Source organism: Thalassophryne amazonica, chromosome 16 (genome assembly GCF_902500255.1).
Source record: "Thalassophryne amazonica chromosome 16, fThaAma1.1, whole genome shotgun sequence".
Taxonomy (NCBI): Eukaryota; Metazoa; Chordata; class Actinopteri; order Batrachoidiformes; family Batrachoididae; genus Thalassophryne; species Thalassophryne amazonica.
This window is the reverse complement of record NC_047118.1, coordinates 87,832,507-87,858,171: the sequence shown is the minus strand read 5'-3', so window position 1 is coordinate 87,858,171 and position 25,665 is coordinate 87,832,507. Positions and strand designations below refer to the sequence as shown.

Genomic DNA, 25,665 nt, shown 5'->3' with positions numbered 1-25,665 from the left:
TTCTATGATGGTTTTGATTTCAACCTACAACAAGCAGTTGTAGGTTGAAATGGTAAACAAGCCGAGGAGGTGCGAGGTTCCTCCCCCTGCTGCTATGCTGTCCAACAGGTTTGTGACGCAACCTTCCTCCAGGAAAACACCACAGCTCTTGATCCACTCTGCTTGTTTTCCACACATGTGAAACTCTGGAGCAATAAGAGCTCTGTTGTCCGGGTGAGGAAGCAGCAGCGCTGGTAGTCTGGACGGATTTCCGGTGGCGGCGGGACGAGACGGGTTTTTAACTTTAGCACGATGGGTGTTGTCTTGGAGGCGTGGATCCCCCTGGTGTCCCTGCTGCAGCTGGTCCACGGTTCCGTCATCGACAGACACGCTGGAGGTAAAACAGACCTCTCATAACTTCACTCAGGACCTCCAGAGTCGGTCCCCGGTCCTCGGTCCACTGTGGTGTCTGTGATTCTGGTCTGCACCTGGTTTCTTTCTTTTCGTCTCCAGCTAATTTCACTGAAATCCATTCACGTCCTGACAGGAGACAATGAACACATTATTTCACTTTAAAATTCTCAGTCAGCATAATTTATACCGTTGAGCACGTAGACAGTTGGGTCCATATGTATTTGGACAGTGAGATATTTTAATTTGGTCTCTAAACAGAGATGATTTCATGTATTTGACATTTTCTTGTGTTAGATTCTTCTCTGTTCCGCCCTGAAGCCATTGATGCAACAGATAAAAGTTAAACTGCACACAGTCTCTCCCGTCTCAGCCACAGCGCCCCCTCACTGCATCAGAGCTGTCTGGGCATCTTGTAGGCTTCCCTCACTCCTCTCCTTCTTGAACGGTCACTCCATTTTTGGGAGCAGCCTCCTCCCGTACAGTGCCACAGTGTTTGTTCCTCCCCAAATCTGAAAAAGATGGGACAGTGTGGAAAATGGGGAAAAAGATCCAAATGCTGATTGTGACTTCTGTTTGGTTGCAGACAGTTTGAGGCCAGGACATGTATTTCATGTTTTTTTTCTGTTCAGCTTCATTTTATTTGTTGGTATTCATCCATTTCTGCAGTTAAGGCATGCAGCACATTCCAAAACAAGTTGGGACACTAAAGCATTCATGACTTTGTTGCTATTCCTTCGCTCAACACTTCAGACGTTTTGTTGTTGAGGACACCAAGTGATGAAGTGTTTCAGGTGTTATTTTGTCCCCTTCCTCCTGAAAACATGTCTTCAGATGTGCGACAGTACGGGGTCGTCGTTGCATTTTTCATTTCTAAATTCTCCACACATCCTGCATTGGGGGCTGCAGGCAGGCCTGTCCAGTACCCGCACCCTCCTCTTCTGCAGCCACGCCTTTTGTACTGTGTGCAGAATGTTTTGTTGAAGACTGCATGGACGTCCCCGGAAAAGATGTCTTGAATGTCGCATGTGTTACCAGAGAGTTGTTGCAGTCAAAATAACACTGAGAAAGTACATGTTGTTTTGAAACATTTCAATAATTTTATCACATATTTGTTGACAAACTGGAGATTATTTGTACATCTTTGCTCCTCAAACCCTTCTGTGGATATGAAATGATTACTACAATCACCTCTTTGAAATAACTCATTTAAAAATATTTTTTAACCTCATTGCTAGCCCTAAATTCCCCCACCCCAACTTTATTTGGAACGTGTTGCAGGCCTGAAATGGAGGAATAATGTGTATATATATATATATATATATAAATAAATAAATAAAATATCTTGGGTTCATCCTGTCTGTAGACCAACAGAAGTCAAAGTAACTGTAATGCCGCGTTCACAGTGGGTGCGACGCGAGCAACAGCAGCGATAGGTTGCCATGTAATCCCTATGGAAGGAGGCGTTGTGGCACTAAGCCACGCAGAGCGACGCGATGGACGCGAATGAAGCGACACGAGTGAAGCAATTTTGAGCGATTGGCACGTTTGTGGCACGATATTGCGTCGCATCACGTCACGTTGCCCTCCTCCCCAAGTTGAAAAATCTGAACTTTTTCATCTTGTTGCGCCGCGATGACCAATCAGGGACTGGATATGTATTGACGTGGAGATGTCTGGAGTTTGACTGAGTTGAATGTGAACATGTCCTGTCTCTGGTAGCAGCCTGTGAGCAGGACTTATGTCCTTTTTGTTTTTTATTTCACAATTATGGCAGAGTTTTTGGCGAGCAGCAGCTCCGCAGCAGGGGCAGTGGAGTTATTTTTTTTTCACGTGCGCACGCGAGCGAATCGTCCGTGAAGATTATTTTATTTATTAACTACACAGATGTATAATAAAGCAAATGGTGACTGGTTTCTAAACACAATTATGGCAGAGTTTTTGGGTGAAGAGCGAGCAGCAGCCCCACAGCAAGCAGTGGAGGTTTTTTTTTTAATTGTTTACATGTGCGCACGTGAACGGGACAGGAGGTCCTCAAACTGGGTCCTGCAGAGGCGGAAGGTCCGCTGAAAGCGGCCATCATCCAGATGCAGCTCCTGCAGCAGTATCTCATGAGTCTGTAAGCTCTTCCCAGGTGTCTGTGAATGTCACTGTGGAGATAATGTCCTACACGCAGACGCACTTCTTCTGAACTCTGTTAGAATCCAGTCTGAGTCCGTTTTCACAGGATCAACCACACAGACATCATAACCACTAAAGTCACACCACAATGCTTCAGCGTGCGTTCAAGTCCATCAAATATTCATTCATTCATTGATTCATCTTCTGCCACTCATCTGGCTCCAGGTTGTGGTGGCAGCAGACTCAGCAGCTCATACCACACTTCTCTATCTTTGGCCAAGTCCTGTAACTCTTTCTGTGGGATCCTGAAGTGTTCCCAAGCCAGCTGGGAAATCTAATCCCACCAGCATGCCCTGGGTCTTCCCCGGGGCCTCCCCCTAGTTGGATGTGCCTGAAAGACCTCCCTCAGGGACGACCAGATGTCCCAACCACCTCAGCTGGCTCCTGTCAATGTGAAGAAGCAGCGGCTCTGCTCTGAGTCCCTCCTGGATATTTGAGCTTCTCACCCTGTCCAAGAGTGTCAGTCCAGATACATGACAGAGGTGATGACTGTCCACTCACACAACAGCCTCAAAAACTCTGCTTCTCCTTTCACTCATTTCTTTTATCTATGAGCTGTAACAGAAAGCAGTCTTGGGTTCAGCTCACGTCTCTTACATCAGTGGTGTCTGATCACTCGCTTATTACGTTTACAGTTTCGCTGCCGTGTTTAGTGGAACAACAACCTTATTTTTCACTGCAGTGAAACATCAACTGCTCAACTACGATTGAACTCAAAACTAGATATCTTAGCTTTGCCCAATCAGTATACAGTCTTGTGGATACTTTAAACTCAGCTCTCAAAAACAAACTCGACATGATTGCGTCACCTTTATTAACCCCCCCCCCCCCCCCCCCCCCCCAAAAAAAAAACACAGTCACCTTGATTCATTGATTACTTACGTGACGTAAAGCAAGAGGTCTAGAATGGAAATGCCGTTGTTCAAAATTAGAAGTATTCCACCTTGCGTGGCGTGATGCTATCTTAGACTATAAGCATGCACTACTGGCTCCAAAGTGGACCTATTACTCTGATTTAATCAACAAAAACAAGCATAACTCAAAGTTCTTGTTCGACACGGTGGCAACACTTATTCATGGACAACCACCTGTAGTTCACTCACCTTTTACAGCACAAGATTTCTTGGATTACTTTGAGAAGAAAATATTAGACATTAGGTTAAACATATCCCAGCATGCCTTAATCCAGCCACTACACCCTGCTATTGAGGTGGGCGCCATTACTGAGGTGTTACCTAGATTTACAGAATTTGATAGTATCTCATTAGGCATGCTGACAAAACTCATAACAAAAAGCACAACCCGTTTATTTGATTCTATACCAACAAAACTGTTTAAGGACCTGTGGCCCACTCTTAGGCCGACTGTGCTGGAAATTATCAATCTCTCATTAACTACTGGTTTTGTTCATGTGTTCCTAAATGTTTCAAATCTGCAGTGTGTTAGGACCAGGTCACCCTTGACTTCGCCTGTGTGACCCCTGGTCACATCCTAGTAAGTCCCTTTGGCTGCTCCCTTGTTTGTACTCGGGGTCGCCACAGCAAATCCAAGGTGGATCTGCATGTTGAATATTTGTTTTCATGCAAATATTTGCTCATTTTGAAATGGATGCCTGCAACACGTTTCAAAAAAGCTGGGACAGGGGCAACAAAAGACTGGGAAAGTTGATGAATGCTCAAAGAACACCTGTTTGGAACATTCCAGAGGTGAACAGGTTAATTGAAAACAGGTGAGTGTCATGATTGGGTATAAAAGGAGCATCCCCAAAAGGCTCAGCCATTCACAAGCAAAGATGGGGTGAGGATCATCACTTTGTGAACAACTGTGTGAAAAAATAGTCCAACAGTTTGAACATTGTTTCTCAATGTTCAACTGCAAGGTATTTAGGGATTCCATCATCTACAGTCCAGAATATAATCAGAAGATTCAGAGAATCTTTCTACATGTAAGCTGCAAATCCGAAAACCAACATTGAATGCTGTGACCTTCAATCCCTCAGGCGGCACTGCACTAAAACCGATTATGTAAAGGATCATTGTGTAAAGGATCTTACAGCGTGGGCTTCAGAAAGCCATTGTCAGTTAACACAGTTTGTCGCTACATCTACAAGTGCAAGTTAAAACTCTACCATGCAAAACAAAAGCCAAACATCAACAACATCCAGAAACGCTGCCACCTTCTCTGGGCCCGAGCTCATTTGAAATGGACAGACACAAAGTGGAAAAGTGTGCTGTGGTCTGATGAGTCCACATTTCAAATTGTTTTTGGAAAGCATGGACGTCGTGTCCCCTGGACAAAAGAGGAAAAAGATCATCCAGATTGTTACCAGTGCAAAGTTCAAAAGCCAGCATCTGTGATGGTATGGGGGTGTGTTAGTGCCCATGGCATGGACAACTTACACATCTGTGATGGCACCATCAATGCTGAAAGGTACATCCAAGTTTTGGAGCAACACATGCTGCCATCCAAGCAATGTCTTTTTCAGGGACGTCCCTGCTTATTTCAGCAAGACAATGCCAAGACACATTCTGCACGTGTTACAACAGTGTGGCTTCATAGTAAAAGAGTGCGGGCAAAATACGACAACGGAGAACAACAGTTCATCAGTCAACATCAGTTGTTCAAGGACTGTTGAACAACTGATGTCGTACATCAAGCAAGAATGGGAAAGAATTCAACCTATTTCACATGTCGGTACCACCTGAGGTGGCTAATTCTCATTGGTATTTTTGACATGCCATATGACTCTACTTTATGTTTTGATATGATAGCAGTCGCAGATTGGTAGCTTAATGGTGGTAATCACTACGTAAATGGGTGTACCCCGTGAAAAGACTATGCGAATACACAATTTATCTGTATCATTTAGAACGCAAAATCTATTTTTTAATGAACACCAAAAGGGTCACATAAACATGTAAGGAACTGTAGTGACATAAAACTCTATTTGTATATGAACTGTAGTATATGTTTAAGTAAAAAAAATATGTGGAGTGTCCGGAATATTACCAGCAAGTTATTCATCATCCATATCGTCATCAGAGTCTGATGTCTTAACTTCTGTTTCTTCTTCACTGGCTTGGTTGTTGCAACTCTGTAGCTTGCACGTCAGTGCACTTCAAGCCATTGTTGAGGCAGGTACACTGAGGTAATTTGCAGGGCCGCACACATTTCCATGCGAGCAGCTGCAGCACAACATCTGGTGCAGATGATCCACACATCCACTGGATAGCCAACTTGCCATTCTCATCTGTTCTCCAACCACAGTTTTTTGGGTTTGGGACAAAAGGCTCACTCTGCAAACATCTCCTCCAGATGGCAGCTTGATAGTTGGCATGGAGGGCATGCATGAACAGACAGTCCTCACAAGGAGGCAGTTGACTTGACTCCACCTCTCCCCGTTTCACACAGAACAACTGGTACCGAAGCTTCTTCACTTCAGTAGTTTGAGTGGAAGCCATATGCATGTGGCAGGTGATCTCCTGCAGCTTCTGGAAAAGTTCTGTAGATAACTCCCAAGAACGGCCAAGTTCACTGAAGGCTTCTTGGATGTGCTTGTCAGACTTCATCTGTTTGAAGGCCGTCATCTTTCCACATCCAGCAAATGCACTGACCGTGTCACATCCCGTGAAGGCATGCATGCCAATCAAAGCATCACACACACCACCTCCCAGTGCATATGCCTTAGACTGGTTATGTCAAGGTAACGGGTTTGGCTCTTTGTACCACTCTTCTGGTACATGGCACAGGGGATACTGCTGCTGACCCCTAGGGCCAAAGCTAAGACATCTGTATCATCAGAGGTGATGACTACAGACTTGTAGCCAGATTGTGCTGCATGAAGAGCATGGAGCAGAAGACAAATGTCAGCTTCTTCCTGTGAGGATTTGAGCTCCACCACCTCTTCCCACTGGTCTTTGGTGATCTTGAAACAGAGTTGCTCAGAGGTAACATACAAGACCTTGCCGTCAGGTTTCTCTCTCTGTTTTGGTCCCTTCCACTGCTCCACCAGGAACTTAATCAGGCTTGTTTTGGTAGTAGGGCTGCTAAGCAGATTCCTCCATTGCTGGATGTTGTGCCCACGTACAATGTTCCTGAACTGGAGCCCTGTGTCTGCAGCCCTGTTGGCTCTTTCTGCATCTTTAATTGATGTCTCCTTGTAAATGTCAAACACGACATCAATGCGGCAGCTCCTTGTACCTTCATGGAGAACAGTGACCAGGGCTGATTCTGCCAACTGTGAGAAGGTGTTGTCATTCCCTTTCAGTTTCTGGACCACACTCAGTCCATCAATAAACATTGTTGATGGACTTCGGATGATTTCAGCACGAGAAACATTCTTCTCCAGTTCTCTGGCTAGTGCTGATTTGTTGGTTTTACGGAGAATCCCATTAGTCCCATCACCATCCTTAAAATTTATAAACTAAGATAAGACATTATTCATCCCTCAATGGGGAAATTTCAGTGTCACATCGCAGCATAGAACAGTAGGAGTAGACAGGAGGGCATGCAATAAAACAAACAAGTATCTCTTAAAAACAAGAACTAAAAAAGCACTGAGTGCCGGGTAAAGCTCAGGCTACCATTGTTCAGTTTAATCTTGCACTGCTGGGATGATATACACTGTCAGGATCCTATAGAGCCAGGATCCTATAGAGCCAGGATCCTTGCCTACTTGACTAAACCAGCTGAAAAAGAAATTTATATCTTCCTGTAATGCAACATTTTGATTCAACGCTAAACTTAGATTCAATATACTGATGTACAACAGAGTAAATCTATTTATCTTTGATCCTTTGAAGGAAACATAAAATGGAACCCATTACATTGTTTTAGTCAATTTGTGACTGATTCTGGATAGAACATTATCATATTTCCAGATTTTACCAAAGTATGGAATAAAGCTAGTGGGCGAATTTGCATTTTTATTAAAAAAAAAAAAAAAAAAAACCTGACAAAGCGACTAATTTGGAATTGCTATCACATCTTTTTACACTTATGTTGACCCTATAAACATTTTAGAACCAACTAGATTTAGCCACCTTTGGTGGTACTGATATCTGGTCTGGCCCATGGACTATATAGGTTGAAGAGGATTTGCAAATCATTGCATTCTGTTTTTATTTACATTTTACACAATGACCCAACTTCACTGGAATTAGGGTTGTAATATGGAATAACACCCTGACAAACTGAAACGAAACACCTGTTTCTACCCCCACGCACAGACAGACAGCTAACTGCATCATACCTTCAACAAGCTCTTTTTAACAGAAAAGCAAATTAACACTTTTAACATTAAGGAAAAGCAAATGAACACTTCTAACAATAAACAGTTACTTCGAAGTAATAAAATGCTCTTAATTGTGAAGTAATTATCCTTAGCTCAATCAAATGATAGCATGATAAAATGACACAAATGTTAATGCAGGAGTTGTTTAAACATATATTCCTTCAAGTGATTAAACCATTACTTAAGAAATCTAATCTTGACCCTAGTGTATTGCAAAACTATCAGCCAATATCATATCTATCATTTTGCTCTAAAATTTTGGAAAAAGTGGTGTCACGGCAGCAGCTCATAGACTATCTTACTGAGAATAATCTTTTCGAGCCACTGCAGTCTGCTTTTAGAAAATATCATTCCACAGAGACGGCTCTCACTAAAGTGGTGAATTCTGATGCTGTTAGATCTTAGTGCTGCATTTGGATCATTTTGGGATTACTGGGAGTGCCCTTGCATGGTTGACGTCATAAGTGACCAGTTGTTCTCACTGTTTTGTACAATAACACTACCTCTAACCTTAGTGACATGAAATTTGGGGTTCCACAGGGGTATGTCTTAGGCCCCCTGCTTTTTTCCCTTTATATAGCACCCCTTGGGCACATATTGTGGTGTTTTGAGAATACCTTTCACTGCTATGCTGATGATGCGTTCTTACTGCGCCCCTGTTCTGTGGAATGATCTTCCTGCATCAATAAAACAGTGAGATTCTTAAGTCTGGACTTTGAGTGAGTGTTTTCTGTTCCTTTGCGTTGTGTCTTTGAGTGAGTCTTTTATGTTACTTTGTGCTGTGTCTTTGAGTGAGTCTTTTATGTTACTTTGTGCTGTTTCTTTGAGTGAGTCTTTTGTTACTTTGTGCTGTTTCTTTGTGTTAGTCTTTTATGTTACTTGCGCTTTTTCAGTGAGTGAGTCTTTTATGTTACTTTGCGCAGTTTGAGTGTTTTATGTTACTTTGTGATGTTTATTTGAGTGAGTCTTTTATGTTACTTTGTGCTGTTTCTTTGAGTGAGTCTTTTATGTTACTTTGTGCTGTTTCTGGCAGTGAGTGTTTTATGTTACTTTGTGCTGTTTCTTTGAGTTAGTCTTTTATGTTACTTTGTGCTGTTTCTGTGAGTTAGTGTTTTATGTTACTTTGCTCTTTCTGTGAGCGAGTGCGTGTTTTATGTTACTTTGTGCTGTTTCTGTGAGTGAGTGAGTGTTTTATGTTACTTTGTGCTCTTTCTGTGAGCGAGTGTTTTATGTTACTTTGTGCTGTTTCTGTGAGCGAGTCTTTTGTGTTACTTTGTGCTGTTTCTGTGAGTGAGTGTTTTATGTTACTTTGTGCTCTTTCTGTGAGCGAGTGCGTGTTTTATGTTACTTTGTGCTTTCTGTGAGCGAGTTTTTTGTGTTACTTTGTGCTCTTTCTGTGAGTGTGTGTTTTATGTTACTTTGTGCTGTTTCTGTGAGCGAGTGCGTGTTTTATGTTACTTTGTGCTCTTTCTGTGAGCGAGTCTTTTGTGTTACTTTGTGCTCTTTCTGTGAGTGAATGTTTTATGTTACTTTGTGCTCTTTCTGTGAGTGAGCTCTACCTTGATGTCCTCCAGGTGGAGCCGTCCTGATGGATGAGCAGTCAGCGTTCTCCTTCTTGTCCCGTTCTCTGCTGTATAACAGCTGGGACTTTGAGCTGGTGGTTCCAGGCAATCTGGAACGGGAGTGCATAGAAGAGATTTGCTCGTACGAGGAGGCCAGGGAGGTCTTTGAGGACAACATGAAGACGGTAAGAATTCTGACAGCATTTTCTCTGTTGCAACCCAGCTGACGGGTCCTTAATCTTGCATAAATGTGTCCAAAAAATGAGGTGGGCTTCATAGATAATTGGCAAAGCTTCTGGGGAAAACCTGGTCTTGTTAGGAGAGACGGCATCCATCCCACTTTGGATGGAGCAGCTCTCATTTCTAGAAATCTGGCCAATTTTCTTAAATCCTCCAAACCGTGACTATCCAGGGTTGGGACCAGGAAGCAGATCTGTAGTCTTACACACCTCTCTGCAGCTTCTCTCCCCCTGCCATCCCCTCATTACCCCATCCCCGTAGAGACGGTGCCTGCTCCCAGACCACCAATAACCAGCAAAAATCTATTTAAGCATAAAAATTCAAAAAGAAAAAATAATATAGCACCTTCAACTGCACCACAGACTAAAACAGTTAAATGTGGTCTGTTAAACATTAGGTCTCTCTCTTCTAAGTCCCTGTTGGTAAATGATATAATAATTGATCAACGTATTGATTTATTCTGCCTTACAGAAACCTGGTTACAGCAGGATGAATATGTTAGTTTAAATGAGTCAACACCCCCGAGTCACACTAACTGTCAGAATGCTCGTAGCACGGGCCGAGGCGGAGGATTAGCAGCAATCTTCCATTCCAGCTTATTAATTAATCAAAAACCCAGACAGAGCTTTAATTCATTTGAAAGCTTGACTCTTAGTCTTGTCCATCCAAATTGGAAGTCACAAAAAACAGTTTTATTTGTTATTATCTATCGTCCACCTGGTCGTTACTGTGAGTTTCTCTGTGAATTTTCAGACCTTTTGTCTGACTTAGTGCTTAGCTCAGATAAGATAATTATAGTGGGCGATTTTAACATCCACACAGATGCTGAGAATGACAGCCTCAACACTGCATTTAATCTATTATTAGACTCTATTGGCTTTGCTCAAAATGTAAATGAGTCCACCCACCACTTTAATCATATCTTAGATCTTGTTCTGACTTATGGTATGGAAATAGAAGACTTAACAGTATTCCCTGAAAACTCCCTTCTGTCTGATCATTTCTTAATAACATTTACATTTACTCTGATGGACTACCCAGCAGTGGGGAATAAGTTTCATTACACTAAAAATCTTTCAGAAAGTGCTGTAACTAGGTTTAAGGATATGATTCCTTCTTTATGTTCTCTAATGCCATATACCAACACAGTGCAGAGTAGCTACCTAAACTCTGTAAGTGAGATAGAGTATCTCGTCAATAGCTCCTCTGAAAAAGAGAGCTTTAAATCAGAAGTGCCTGACTCTGTGGTATAACTCACAAACTCGTAGCTTAAAGCAGATAACCCGTAAGTTGGAGAGGAAATGGCGTCTCACTAATTTAGAAGATCTTCACTTAGCCTGGAAAAAGAGTCTGTTGCTCTATAAAAAAGCCCTCCGTAAAGCTAGGACATCTTTCTACTCATCACTAATTGAAGAAAATAAGAACAACCCCAGGTTTCTTTTCAGCACTGTAGCCAGGCTGACAAAGAGTCAGAGCTCTATTGAGCTGAGTATTCCATTAACTTTAACTAGTAATGACTTCATGACTTTCTTTGCTAACAAAATTTTAACTATTAGAGAAAAAATTACTCATAACCATCCCAAAGACGTATCGTTATCTTTGGCTGCTTTCAGTGATGCCGGTATTTTGGTTAGACTCTTTCTCTCCGAATGTTCTGTCTGAGTTATTTTCATTAGTTACTTCCTCCAAACCATCAACATGTTTATTAGACCCCATTCCTACCAGGCTGCTCAAGGAAGCCCTACCATTATTTAATGCTTCGATCTTAAATATGATCAATCTATCTTTGTTAGTTGGCTATGTACCACAGGCTTTTAAGGTGGCAGTAATTAAACCATTACTTAAAAAGCCATCACTTCTATCACTATCTTAGCTAATTATAGGCCAATCTCCAACCTTCCTTTTCTCTCAAAAATTCTTGAAAGGGTAGTTGTAAAACAGCTAACTGATAATCTGCAGAGGAATGGTCTGTTTGAAGAGTTTCAGTCAGGTTTTAGAATTCATCATAGTACAGAAACAGCATTAGTGAAGGTTACAAATGATCTTCTTATGGCCTCGGACAGTGGACTCATCTCTGTGCTTGTTCTGTTAGACCTCAGTGCTGCTTTTGATACTGTTGACCATAAAATTTTATTACAGAGATTAGAGCATGCCATACGTATTAAAGGCACTGCGCTGCGGTGGTTTGAATCATATTTGTCTAATAGATTACAATTTGTTCATGTAAATGGGGGAATCTTCTTCACAGACTAAAGTTAATTATGGAGTTCCACAAGGTTCTGTGCTAGGACCAATTTTATTCACTTTATGCATGCTTCCCTTAGGCAGTATTATTAGACGGCATTGCTTAAATTTTCATTGTTACGCAGATGATACCCAGCTTTATCTATCCATGAAGCCAGAGGACACACACCAATTAGCTAAACTGCAGGATTGTCTTACAGACATAAAGACATGGATGACCTCTAATTTCCTGCTTTTAAACTCAGATAAAACTGAAGTTATTGTACTTGGCCCCACAAATCTTAGAAACATGGTGTCTAACCAGATCCTTACTCTGGATGGCATTACCCTGACCTCTAGTAATACTGTGAGAAATCTTGGAGTCATTTTTGATCAGGATATGTCATTCAAAGCACATATTAAACAAATATGTAGGACTGCTTTTTTGCATTTACGCAATATCTCTAAAATTAGAAAGGTCTTGTCTCAGAGTGATGCTGAAAAACTAATTCATGCATTTATTTCCTCTAGGCTGGACTATTGTAATTCATTATTATCAGGTTGTCCTAACAGTTCCCTGAAAAGCCTTCAGTTAATTCAAAATGCTGCAGCTAGAGTACTAACGGGGACTAGAAGGAGAGAGCATATCTCACCCATATTGGCCTCTCTTCATTGGCTTCCTGTTAATTCTAGAATAAAATTTAAAATTCTTCTTCTTACTTATAAGGTTTTGAATAATCAGGTCCCATCTTATCTTAGGGACCTCGTAGTACCATATCACCCCAATAGAGCGCTTCGCTCTCAGACTGCAGGCTTACTTGCAGTTCCTAGGGTTTGTAAGAGTAGAATGGGAGGCAGAGCCTTCAGCTTTCAGGCTCCTCTCCTCTGGAACCAGCTCCCAATTCAGATCAGGGAGACAGACACCCTCTCTACTTTTAAGATTAGGCTTAAAACTTTCCTTTTTGCTAAAGCGTATAGTTAGGGCTGGATCAGGTGACCCTGAACCATCCCTTAGTTATGCTGCTATAGACTTAGACTGCTGGGGGGTTCCCATGATGCACTGAGTGTTTCTTTCTCTTTTTGCTCTGTATGCACCACTCTGCATTTAATCATTAGTGATTGATGTCTGCTCCCCTCCACAGCATGTCTTTTTCCTGGTTCTCTCCCTCAGCCCCAACCAGTCCCAGCAGAAGACTGCCCCTCCCTGAGCCTGGTTCTGCTGGAGGTTTCTTCCTGTTAAAAGGGAGTTTTTCCTTCCCACTGTAGCCAAGTGCTTGCTCACAGGGGGTCGTTTTGACCGTTGGGGTTTTACATAATTATTGTATGGCCTTGCCTTACAATATAAAGCGCCTTGGGGCAACTGTTTGTTGTGATTTGGCGCTATATAAAAAAAAAAAATTGAATTGATTGATTGATAAATAAAGGCGTGACACAGCATCATATTTTTGATGTCATATTTTTTACTTGTTGTCATTTCTTTGGACATGTCATATTTTTAATGTATTTTTTTACACATGTTCATAGTTTTTGATGCTTCATCATGTTTTTGACACATTGTGATATTCTTGATGATGTCTTCTTGGTTTCTCTATTTGATGAAGGTAAAAAAATCAATTTCTGAAAAATCTACAGCTCAAATCAGCCATTAAAACCAAAGTCAAATCAGTATCAGATTTAGCATCACCACTCCAAAAAAAGAAAAAAAAAAGTATGTTACAATCAAAAATGATATGGATTCGTGTCTGACTCTGGCTCCACAGTGTCCCTGTAAGAATTATCCAGTTTTGGACTAACATCTGAAAAAAAAACATTTTTACTTTTGAATTCCAGTATTCATTTTCTGTAATACAAAATATTTCATTGGTTTCATTAAAGTGCCCCCCCCAAAAAAAAATTTAAAGACAGCAGTGGACTGTTGTCCTGTCCAGGGTGAACCCCTCCTCTCACCCACTGACTGCTGTGATAGGCTCCACCCCCTCATGACCCTTGACTGGATTTAGCAGGTGTAGAAAATTCTATGTTTGTAAAGTGTCTGAAGTGACCTGACCCCTCTGTCCCCTGACCTGGCTGCCAGGTCAGAGACCTGATCCCAGATCCTTGATCCCAAATCCCTGATCCACTTTCTCATCTCATCCTTGTGATGCTCCTTTGTGTTACACCCTCTTTGGCACTGTGGTGCCGCCTTCTGGATGCAGACTTCATTTTGTGCACTGGTGGGTGTGTCTGCAGGTCAGAAGCAGAGCTGGTGTGGAGATGTCGTCCACCATCAGAAAGCAATTGCCCACCAAAAACCAGGTCTAAAGTCCTACCTGAAATAACTGTGACATCACAAAGATCTTTCAGAACCCTAAGTGTCGGTGGTCTACGGTCTCCTAGTTACACTGCAAAAGAATTGATTTAATATTAATTACGGATGAATATGTTAAAGTTTATGTTGTTACATCGTCCGTGGACACTTGAAGGCTGGTCAGCTTGCTGAAGGGATTATTAAAAAAACAAACAAAACCTTTATCACTCCTGGTGAAGAAGTTGGACAGGTCCTACAGCAGAAGTAACGACACTGTTGATGGATGAAATGATGGAGTCAGGACACAGATCCATTTAAATGTAATTTAATTTGCTGAAATAAAAGAAAATATTAGAAGGTAAGACTTTATGACTATATCGCTGCAGGTCACAACTCTAGTAAGTGTTTGTGTCATTTCCAGGCGTGCACATACAGTAGTGTTCAGAATAATAGTAGTGCTATGTGACTAAAAGGATTAATCCAGGTTTTGAGTATATTTCTTATTGTTACATGGGAAACAAGGTACCAGTAGATTCAGTAGATTCTCACAAATCCAACAAGACCAAGCATTCATGATATGCACATTCTTAAGGCTATGAAATTGGGCTATTAGTAAAAAAAAAACTAGAAAAGGGGGTGTTCACAATAATAGTAGCATCTGCTGTTGACGCTACAAACTCAAAACTATTATGTTCAAACTGCTTTTTTATCAATCCTGTGAATCACTAAACTAGTATTTAGTTGTATATCCACAGTTTTTCATGATTTCTTCACATCTGCGAGGCATTAATTTTGTTGGTTTGGAACCAAGATTTTGCCCATTTACTAGTGTGCTTGGGGTCATTGTCTTGTTGAAACACCCATTTCAAGGGCATGTCCTCTTCAGCATAAGGCAACATGACCTCTTCAAGTATTTTGACATATCCAAACTGATCCATGATACCTGGTATGTGATATATAGGCCCAACACCACAGTAGGAGAAACATGCCCTTATCATGATGCCTGCACCACCATGCTTCACTGTCTTCACTGTGAACTGTGGCTTGAATTCAGAGTTTGGGGGTCGTCTCACAAACTGTCTGCGGCCCTTGGACCCAAAAAGAACAATTTTACTCTCATCAGTCCACAAAATATTCCTCCATTTCTCTTTAGGCCAGTTGTTGTGTTCTTTGGCAAATTGTAACCTCTTCTGCACGTCTTTTATTTAACAGAGGGACTTTGCGGGGGGTTCTTGCAAATAAATTAGCTTCACACAGGCGTCTTCTAACTGTCATAGCACAGTCCATTTTAAAGCATTGGAGATCATTGTAGATGAACAGCCTATAGTTTTTTGCACCTGCGTGTAAGTTTTCTCCTCTCCAATCAACTTTTTAATCAAACTATGCTGTTCTTCTGAACAATGTCTTGAACGTCCCATTTTCCTCAGGCTTTCAAAGAGAAAAGCATGTTCAACAGGTGCTGGCTTCATCCTTAAATAGGGGTCACCTGATTCACACCTGTTTGTTCCACAAAATTGACAAACTCACTGACTGAATGCCACACTACTACGAGGTCTGTTAGAACAGTATCGGACCTTTTAATTTTTTTCAGAAACCTGATGGATTTGAATCACGTGTGCATGAGCCAACCTTGAACCTTCGTGCACATGCATGATTTTTTTCACGCCTGTCGGTTGCGTCATTTGCTTGTAAGCAGCCTTTGTGTGAGGATGGGTGGAGTCTCTTGTCGTTTTTTTCTTTGTAAGGAAATGGCGGAACGACTGGAGCAGCGCGACTGCATCAAATTTTGCCAGAAACTGGGCGACAGCCAGGCGGAAACCATTCGGATTATTCAGACGGCTTTCGGTGACGATCCTCTGGGCATCACACAGATTAAGGAGCGGTACAACCGGTTTAAAGATGGCCACACAACGGTGGAGAGCGAGCCACGCTCCGGGCGGCCATTAACATGCTGAAATGACCAGATCATTTCCAAAGTGAACGCTGTGATGATGTGGGACCGTCGTGTGACTATCCGAGAAATTGTGGAAGAGGTGGACATCAGCACTTTTTTGGCACATTCCACTGTGACAGATTTTGCCATGAAAAGAGTTGCAGCGAAATTCATCGGCACGAAGCTGATGGCACAGCAACAGCGCCTCCGTGTTGAAGCCTCACAGGACATGCCCTGACATACCCAGCTTGTCCACAATTTCTCGGATAGTCACACAACTGAAAAGCCATAGAAAGCCGTCTGAATAATCCGAATGGTTTCCACCTGGCTGTCACCCAGTTTCTGGCAAAATTTGATGCAGTCGCGCTGCTCCAGTTGTTCCGCCATTTCCTTGCAAAGAAAAAACTCCGAGAGACTCCACCCATCCTCACACAAAGGCTGCTTACAAGCAAATGACGCAACCGACAGGTGTGAAAAAAATCACGCATGTGCATGAAGGTTCAAGGTTGGCTCATGCAAGCACACGTGATTCAAATCCATCAGGTTTTAAAAAAAAATAAAAAGGTCAGATACTTTTCTAACAGACCTCGTATTATTGTGAACACCCCCTTTTCTACTTTTTTTTTACTAATAGCCCAATTTCATAGCCTTAAGAGTGTGCATATCATGAATGCTTGGTCTTGTTGGATTTGTGAGAATCTACTGAATCTACTGGTACCTTGTTTCCCATCTAACAATAACAAATATACTCAAAACCTGGATTAATGTTTTTAGTCACATAGCACTACTATTATTCTGAACACTACTGTAACTGGTGCTCATGATTCTTATGCATACTAAAAATAAATGATAAATAAAGCAGAAACATGAAGGGAAACACTTTTCCTCCAGTGTCCTGCAGCGCCTCATTTATTGGAATTCTCAAATTGGACGGTTTAATTATCAGATCAAAAACACTCAAGAGGTGCAGATCGTGTGATCAGATGATAAAAACCTGTTTGGATTTTTGTCTGTAAGTTGACTCTCATCCTGTTTGTGTGATTTTTAATCATTTTCACTGAATGTTATTTTTGCTTCCATTTTCCAGGATGCATTCTGGACGTCGTATGTCAACAGTCACGGTAACGTGGACATTTGTTTTAACAGAATCCACCAGGTTTTTACTTCCTCCTTTAATTGACTGATAACCTGCAGAACAAACAGCTGTCAGTGTGGAGCAGCACCGTGTGCATCTTTGGACATCTCTGTTTGTCTGAACTAGTTAGAGTGGTGGACAGATGTCCACATGCACTCAACGCGGATGTGAATATCACAGCAACACAAGCTTTTCTTTGTTCTTTTTCTGGGGCAGAATGATTATACAGCATCATTAAAAAGGGAAAAGCAGAATCTGAGTTTGTTTGATGACAAACAGGAGCAGGTCAGATCCATCACATGGTCCTGCAGTCTGGAGAAGGCCAAGGACATGCCCACATTTCACCTGGCTGCAGGTGATATATGGTGACTGACAGTTAGTCACTGTCCAGGACCCAGGGTGGTTCCGTGGAGTGGTGGATTTGGTGACGTGTGGCACCTGTGCTTGCTTCCAGACAGCTCGGGGTGTTAGAGGCAGCTGTGGTTGGAGGAAATGCTTGTCTGCACCAGCTTCATGGTGCTGTTCTGCTGGTGTGAAATTTCAGCTCCAGTTTTCCAGAAGGCACACGGCAGACTGGAGCCTTCATCTGATCCCTTTTCTTCTCCAAATAACCTTCTGTGTTTGACAGCGTCTCTAATCACAGCCGCAGAAGCTGTAAAAGGCTCACGGGGTAAAATACTGCAGCCGTGTGGGCTATGGTTAGTCCCGCCTCCTGACACTGACACGCCTCTGTAGGTCTGCTGTTTATTGGCTGAGGGATGAAATGGCCCGCTGTCATTTTTCTCACACTTTGTTGCTGACAGCTGCTCTCGATTGTCTTTGTCACAAAGATAAATAGACACAAGAAGCAGAGTGTAGAGTGAAGTTAGTCATGACAGACAGATGCAGTGAGTTGACGTGTGAAAGGTGTTTGTCTCTGAAGAGTCTGTCCCCAGAGTGGACGTGTCCGGGCTGGTGGCGGGGATCCTGGCGGTCCTGGTGTCTGCTGTGATCGCCACTGTGCTGGGAATCTACTGCTACAAGTCCAAAAAGAAGAATGAAAGGACAGCTGTGTAAGTTCACACGAGCGTGCACATTTGTGCACAGCAGAGAACAGAGATGGCTGTGATCCAACTGTCCACCGACAGACACACACACACACACACACACACACACACACACACACACACACACACACACACACACACACACACACACACACACACACACACACACACACACACACACACAGTCATGTGCACGTTATTTCAGCTTTCTGTCACAGCATTTCTAGTTATTTACAGATGGGGATATAAGTACTCAGACATGACTTCTGTTGAAAAAGCAGGAGGAGGACACCTGAATTTGCAACAGGCAGCCATGTAGGGGTCAGTGAAGAATTAGACAGGGGTCAAAATGAAAAGATGCTCCAATCATATTGAAAGGTATAGTTTGGACTATCTAAGCCTGAATGTTATGGAGCATCTTTAACTTTTGACCCCTGTACAAATTGAAACTGACCTTTGTCACCATTCTTGCTGTTTTTACCCCGTAACTCCAGAACATTCAGTCACAGATTGTCCAAACTATATCTTTTTGGAATCTTTATGATCAGGCAAATAATGTCAAATATTTTTCAATACGTATGATTGGAGCATCTTATAATTTTGACCCCTGTGTAATTCTTCAATTCACCCCGACCCAGCTGCCGATTGAAAATTCAAGTGGACATTCTGCTTTTTCAAAAGGGTAACATTGAAGGTGTATTTGTGCCAAACGTGATGCTTGCATCACCATTTGAATTTTTTTTTTTTTCAGTTACCGCTGCACTATTAGGGGCTCAAAGTGACTAACAGCCGTGAGCTGGTGGTGCAGACCATCAGTTTTAATATGAAAGCTACAGACATGTCAGACCTTTGACTTTGTACTTAGAGATCTGACTTCAAGTATTGTTCCCAAACTGGGAAACTAAAGCCAAGTCCACCCGCCCACAGAGAGCCGTTTCACTGCCATCACTGAATTCTGCAGCAATGGGGGACTCAGCATAAGCAGTCAATAGACAAACAAAAGTCCTTCCTGCAATAAAAGGTGCTGTGTTGATTTTTGCAAAGGTTTGACTTGGATGACTCATCCGCTCCATGGGACATCCTGAGGATTTGCATGATCCTCAACAAGTTGCTGGACATCCTAGCCAGCGTGTACTCGGGGACTGTGAGTGCTGTGTGGAGCAGGGACAGAATGTTTCACAGTTAATACTGGTGTCCCTCAGGCATGTGTTCTGGCTCCTGCACTGTTCCGTGCTTGCGTGGACTGGATGTTGGTTGGGGGGTCTCAGGTGCCTTTATTGATGAGAATAGCTTTACAGACACTGACTTCATGGACAAAGCTGCATCTTTGCAGAATCCATGAATGCCTTAAGAATCTGAGTCAGAGATTCCAGGTTTGCACTGGTCCTGGATCAAGCTAAACATCCAGGATTTCAGTGACTTTCTGGGCAGAGACATCACTTGTATTCATATGTGGCGAAAGCGTCAAACTCATGCCTCTGGTTCCATTGCAATTGGGATTGAGAGACGAGATTCATGAAGAGCTTATGGAGTCATGAGGTCACTGCACAAACATTGGACAGGGACAGAAACAGAGACACGGATGGAGACAGAGACAGAGACGGAGACAGAGACAGGGACAGAGATGGAGACAGGGACAGAGACCAGTGCATGCCTCGTCTTTGACCTGACCTGACCTCAGCAGGTGTGCTGAGTCAGTAAAGCACTGGTAGTCTAAGTTAAACAGGGGAACAGGGAACAATGGAAAAGGACTACAAATGAGTTATTATAAAATTCTTTTTTTTATTATAAAATTCTTTTTATTGTTATTTCAAAATTTAATCCGCATACAGGAACAGAAGAACAAGAGAACAGTAGAACAAGCATTGGTGCTTTCAAGTATGCAAAAAAAAAAATCAGACCGGGTCGATCAAGGAGGGGGGGAAATTAACATCAGAGTGAATGGGAGTTGCAGCTATGGCACCTTTAAATCCAAAGTGAGTACGGAATTGAAACCAGATTCTCAGTGAGCCCTTGACTATCAGATTGTTTGTCCAGTGATGTTTACTCAGAGGTAGCGAGCTACACAATAACGAGCCAAGTGATGTTGGGTTGCAAGAATGCTTCTCCATCGGGACCCAGGCTGGAACCTCCATGTCCGAAGCATCTACAAGCCAAAGTAGCAGTTTCTGAATGTTCGTGGCCCAGTAGTAGTGAAGAAAATTTGGTGAAGCAAGCCCACCATCGTCTCTCGATCTTTCTAGAAAGTCTCTCCTAATTCGAGGTATGTTTCTATTCCAGAGAAACCTGGACATGTGACTATTCAAATCTTTAAAATAGGATTTGGGAATGAATACCGGTACAGTCTGGAATAAATAGAGAAGTCTGGGCAGAATTACCATTTTAACTAAGTTGACCCTAAAGACTAGCGACAACGGGAGTTTGGACCAGTTCTCCATGTCCTGTTTAGCTTTATCCAGCGCGCCTGTAAAGTTCTTGGAGAACAACGACTCGTAGTTATAAGTAACGCTGACCCCCAGGTAGCTAAAGTGGTTTTTACACACCTTAAAGGGGAAGGTCCGGAAGTCCAACTGCTGCGCGCTCCTATTTATTGTAAAGAGAACGCTCTTAGAAAGATTCAACTTATAACCTGACACCTGACCAAATGAACTGAAGATTTTAAGAGCACAGGGAATGGTGCTGAACGGATCTGAAAGAAAGAGGAGGAGGTCGTCAGCATACAGAGATAGTTTATGAGTTTGTCCTCCTCTTCGTACTCCAACTAGCTGCGGATCGTTTCTCAGACGTACTGCCAAAGGTTCAATAGCAATATTGAATAATAAGGGGCTAAGCGGGCAACCTTGTCTGGCCCCCCGAGATAGAGGGAAAAGACTGGACAGATCCTTGTTTGTGCGTATTGCTGCTTGTGGCGATACATACAAAATACTAATCCAGGAGCAGAAGACAGGACCGAATCCAATTTTTTCAGTGTTGCAAACAAAAAGTTATATTCCACTCTATCAAAAGCTTTTTGCGCATCCAAGGAAATTACTACTTCAGGTTCGAAGTTGTTACGCTGATAGATCACATTGTATACCCGACGTAAGTTACTAGATATCTGTCTCCTTGAGATAAACCCTGTTTGGTCTGGATGTATCAACTTTGGAAGAGCCTTGTCAAGTCTGCCTGCCAATACTTTTGCTAGAATCTTATAATCGCAATTCAGGAGGCTAATTGGGCGGTAAGATTCACACAGCAATGGATCTTTTGTTTTTTTAAGCAGTAATGAGACTGTGGCATGTGTCATTGTTGCAGGTAGAGTCTTCCTGTCATAAACCTCTTTGAAAACTTTCGATAGCAATTGGACCAGTTTGGTTGCAAATAGTTAAAAAAATTCAGCCGGATATCCATCTGGGCCAGGGGCCTTGCCGTATTTAATTTTTGTAATGGCATTACTTATTTCTGACTGAGTGATGTCGGATTCCAACACGTTTTTGTCATTGTCTTCTAAGATGGGGAGGGGTAGGGTGCTCAAAAAATTTTCAACTTGAGTTGGGTCGGCAGCTTCAGAAGCGTACAACATCTCATAGAATAGTCGGAACTCATTGTTTATGTCCTGTTGGTCTGTTAATGCATGTCCGTGTTCATTTTTTATTGCAGAAATAGAGCCTGCAGCGGTTATTTGCTTAATTTGGTGGGATAATAACTTGTTAGCGTGATCGCCATGCTCATAGTGGGTGAGCCGAGACCTCAGATGGAGATCAATTGCTTTGACATTCGTAATCGAGTCATATTCGGTCTGGAGTAAGATTCTCTTCTGATGTAATGGACTACAAATGAGTTAACCAACAGGTTAACTAGTGCACATAATTTATAATGTTGTAACTATCTCTCGGGAGTGTGACAGTGTCAGCCGAAAGAACTTCAGTTTCCAATAAGTGTCTTTGCTGATTTGCTTGTTTCATGTTTTGCGGTGACCAGTGACCCCGTGAGACTGGCAGCAGATGGGCGCCCAGCCCCGGAAACAGTGCCTCTGACCATCATTGCACCAGGTCTGCCCAGCTACAATGAGGCCCTGACCCGCAGCGGGCAGCATGATGCACCACCACCACCTTATTCAGGGTATGTGGACACTCCAGGACCTGGTACCTACATGGATCCAGGGCCTGGTTTTATGTGCGTGTGTGTGTGCGTGTTCAGGCTAACTGCAGCATGCACATGCACGTGCACTCACAAACACCTGTTGTCTTTTTGTCTGCAGAGGGGTGCCGTCAGAGCCTGCGGATCCCGGAGACGAGCAGTGAGACGTCCTTGTCCTCAGCACATGGGGGGACAGGTCAAAAGTTGCTGATTGTGTTTGTGTGGGACAGGGTCCGAGTGCAGTTCTGGTTCTATCTGAGATGGGACGCCGTTTAGTTTTTGCTGTGCAGATTGAATCCTTCGAAGCGGCTGCAGGTCCCGTCCACACGTACACAGACAGCAGCTCTCTGCAAAACTCCTTCCAGGCTTCTGCTTTCCAGGAACTCAGTTTGTGTCTGCGTGGAGACGAAGAAAACTGAGGCTTTGTCTTTTTTTATCCAGGCTTGTGATTGGCCAACACGGCTCTACGCTTTGGGTTACATCGCCCCCTGTTGCTTTCAGATGCTTTGACTGCATTTTACAATGCAGACAGACATTTTTGTAACAGGTGCTTGTGTGGACGGGATTTTTGGGAAAACAAAGAAAACAACCAAAAAGGCAGAAAATCCTCATCTTTAAAAAATACCTGCATATGTGTGGACTCGTCCTCAGTGTGAGCAAAAACCTGATGGGTCGTGATATAAATATACACCATCGTAGTACAAACTGTCCGATGTGAGACGACAAATTTGTATGTCACATTTTTTTTCTACAATACAAATGTTTGAGATCCATCCTGTTTCTGTCTGATATTTGTAAAAACAGAGAGACGGAGACAAAGGGGGCAAAGGGACAGGGAGGGGGGAGAGGGAGTGAAAGATGAGAAAACAAGGGTGAGCGAGAGAGTGAGAGACAGTAAGGAGAAGAGGGAGTGAGAGAGAGGAGAGGATAAGGCTAGTGGTGGGCATTGTTCAGCTAATCTGATAACCGATAATTATCAAAGGTAATGTTTTTGTTAGCAGATTAGCTTTTCAGATAAGTTTTAAAACCAACATCGGACCAATTATCTTCCGATAAATTTAGTTCTGATAACATTTAGACCGCTAACATGTTTGTTTGTTTGTTTGTTTTTTTACATAGTTAGCAATGTTGAAAAATATTTATAATCCCTTTTGCTCCTGTTTGCTATGTATTTTGCAGCAGTGAGGTGGCTCAACTCTGTCCCCAGCTGAAAGGGCCTGGCTGCCAAACTGCCACCAAAAAAAAAAAAAAAAAAATCATTATTCCTTAACCCCATATAGTGGTCCAGCAACGAGGCAGATGCCTTGAAATGGGAAGCAGGTTTGACTTATGGTTTTCATTTATAAATCAAATTATTCCAGATAGAATAACTACATTAATGTAAACTCTTAAAATGTACAGAGTGATATATAACACACACACACACACACACACACACATATGTGTGTGTGTGTGTTAAATTGTGATTCAGGCCGTGTGATATAACTGACACCAAAATGCATAGAACACTGCCATCTACTGATTACCAGTTATATCACAGTGTTGTCAACCGCAGGATTTTAATATTATCTGTAGGTTTCCAAAACCTGAGAGACCACACACGTGGAGATAAAAAAATCATAGATCTGACAGGTTTGGTTGTACAGTGTGTGGTGTCAGCCACACGGCAAAAACAACACACATGAACAGATTTCACACACGAACATTCCCAGGTCAGACACCTCAGTTTCTGATTGGCTGCATGTCATATTTAGCTTCTCATGTCCTTCCAAGCAGATTGCATCCCAGCAGAGTGCTCTTAACACACAGCAGGAATATCTGATTAGATTATATTTAGCGTCATCAAAATTGTCGGTGCATCCTTAAGATTGTTGGAAGGGGAAGATCGGTCCGATATCGGCCTAATTATCTTGCCATGTGAACTGGGCTTAACATATCTGTTGTTATGATGCCTCACGGAGTAACTGATTGATCTGTTGTGACACCGCATGGAGCCGCTAACTTATCGGGTGTTATGACGCCTCTCGGAGCGACTGATTGATCCATTGTGACACCGCATGGAGCCGCTAACGTATCGGGTGTTATGACGCCTCACGGTTTAACTGATTGATCCGTTGTGACACCGCATGGAGCCGCTAACGTATCGGGTGTTATGACGCCTCTCGGAGCAACTGATTGATCCGTTGTGACATCGCATGGAGCCGCTAACGTATCGGGTGTTATGACGCCTCTCGGAGCAACTGATTGATCCGTTGTGACATCGCATGGAGCCGCTAACGTATCGGGTGTTATGACGCCTCTCGGAGCGACTGATTGATCCGTTGTGACACCGTATGGAGCCGCTAACGTATCGGGTGTTATGACGCCTCTCGGAGCGACTGATTGATCCGTTGTGACACCACATGGAGCCGCTAACTTATCGGGTGTTATGACGCCTCTCGGAGCGACTGATTGATGCGAGAGAGGGGAAGACTTGGGTGAGTGAGACAGTGAGGTGGACAAAGCGTGAGAGTGAGACATGGAGATCAGCCATCCTTGGTCTTAAACATGCCGTGTTTCTGAGGAACAGCTGCTTCCTCTTTGCTCCTTGAAGCTTTTAAAGAAGGCGGCGTGTGTGCCGGCAACCCGTCATCTCCACACTGGAGACAAAAGACAGGCGGAGAGAGGAGGAGGTGCGCCTGTCACCTCCCTCCTCCTCCTCCTCCAGCTCCTTCTCCTCCCTCCAGTCCTCCCTGTCCACAGGCGCGTCAAACAGACAAATAAAGAGGAGATGCTCCTCCTCCCCTTCCCCTTCAGCTCTCTTTCATGGAGAGGAATTTTCCTGCTGCAGGCGTTTGCAGATTTCGGGGTCAGAATTGGATGGACATATGACAGAGCAGCCAGAGCGAGGTAAGGCTGAGGGGAGCTCCCGTGGACTCCGCCGCGGGTGTCAGCTGTGCGTGGCGCTGCTCCATTACCTCCAGTCCCAGGTGGAAGGGGGAGGGGCTGCCGTAAAAAACGACATGCGCGTGTCACGCAGCATTGTTTCCTGTCAGCTTTGTCTGGCTTTTCCCGACAAATCCAGGGCACGCATGCCGCTGTGCGTGTTGGTCTACACACACGCTCACACAGAGCACGTGGCTGTGGCACTGTACCATCGCTGTCAGCTAGTGGGCGCTGCCTTTCAGTTCAAACTAATTTCAGCTAAAGTTAGTTTTCAACTCTGTTAGCGTTTCTGCTGCGCTTCATGCTAACAGTTTAGTATAAGAGTCGCTCG

At 43.1% G+C, this 25,665-nt stretch overlaps 1 protein-coding gene across 1 annotated transcript; it reads left to right on the top strand.

Moving 5' to 3' along the window:
- Nucleotides 1–117: 117 nt before the first annotated feature.
- On the top strand, nucleotides 118–23,187 carry prrg2 (proline rich Gla (G-carboxyglutamic acid) 2). The gene is made up of 6 exons (XM_034190855.1): nucleotides 118–376; nucleotides 9,439–9,611; nucleotides 17,197–17,230; nucleotides 18,167–18,296; nucleotides 22,251–22,391; nucleotides 22,531–23,187. The coding sequence occupies exons 1-6, from the start codon at nucleotides 292–294 to the stop codon at nucleotides 22,571–22,573; spliced, it is 606 nt and encodes a 201-aa protein (XP_034046746.1). The 5' UTR covers nucleotides 118–291; the 3' UTR covers nucleotides 22,574–23,187.
- Nucleotides 23,188–25,665: the final 2,478 nt, after the last annotated feature.

Bases quoted from the DNA above. Each gene is read 5' to 3' on its own strand.
- prrg2 (XM_034190855.1), top strand. From the start codon at position 292: ATGGGTGTTGTCTTGGAGGCGTGGATCCCCCTGGTGTCCCTGCTGCAG. The intron at 377-9,438 runs GTAAAACAGACC...GATGTCCTCCAG, and splicing joins CATCGACAGACACGCTGGAG to GTGGAGCCGTCCTGATGGAT. The intron at 18,297-22,250 runs GTAAGTTCACAC...TGCGGTGACCAG, and splicing joins AAGAATGAAAGGACAGCTGT to TGACCCCGTGAGACTGGCAG.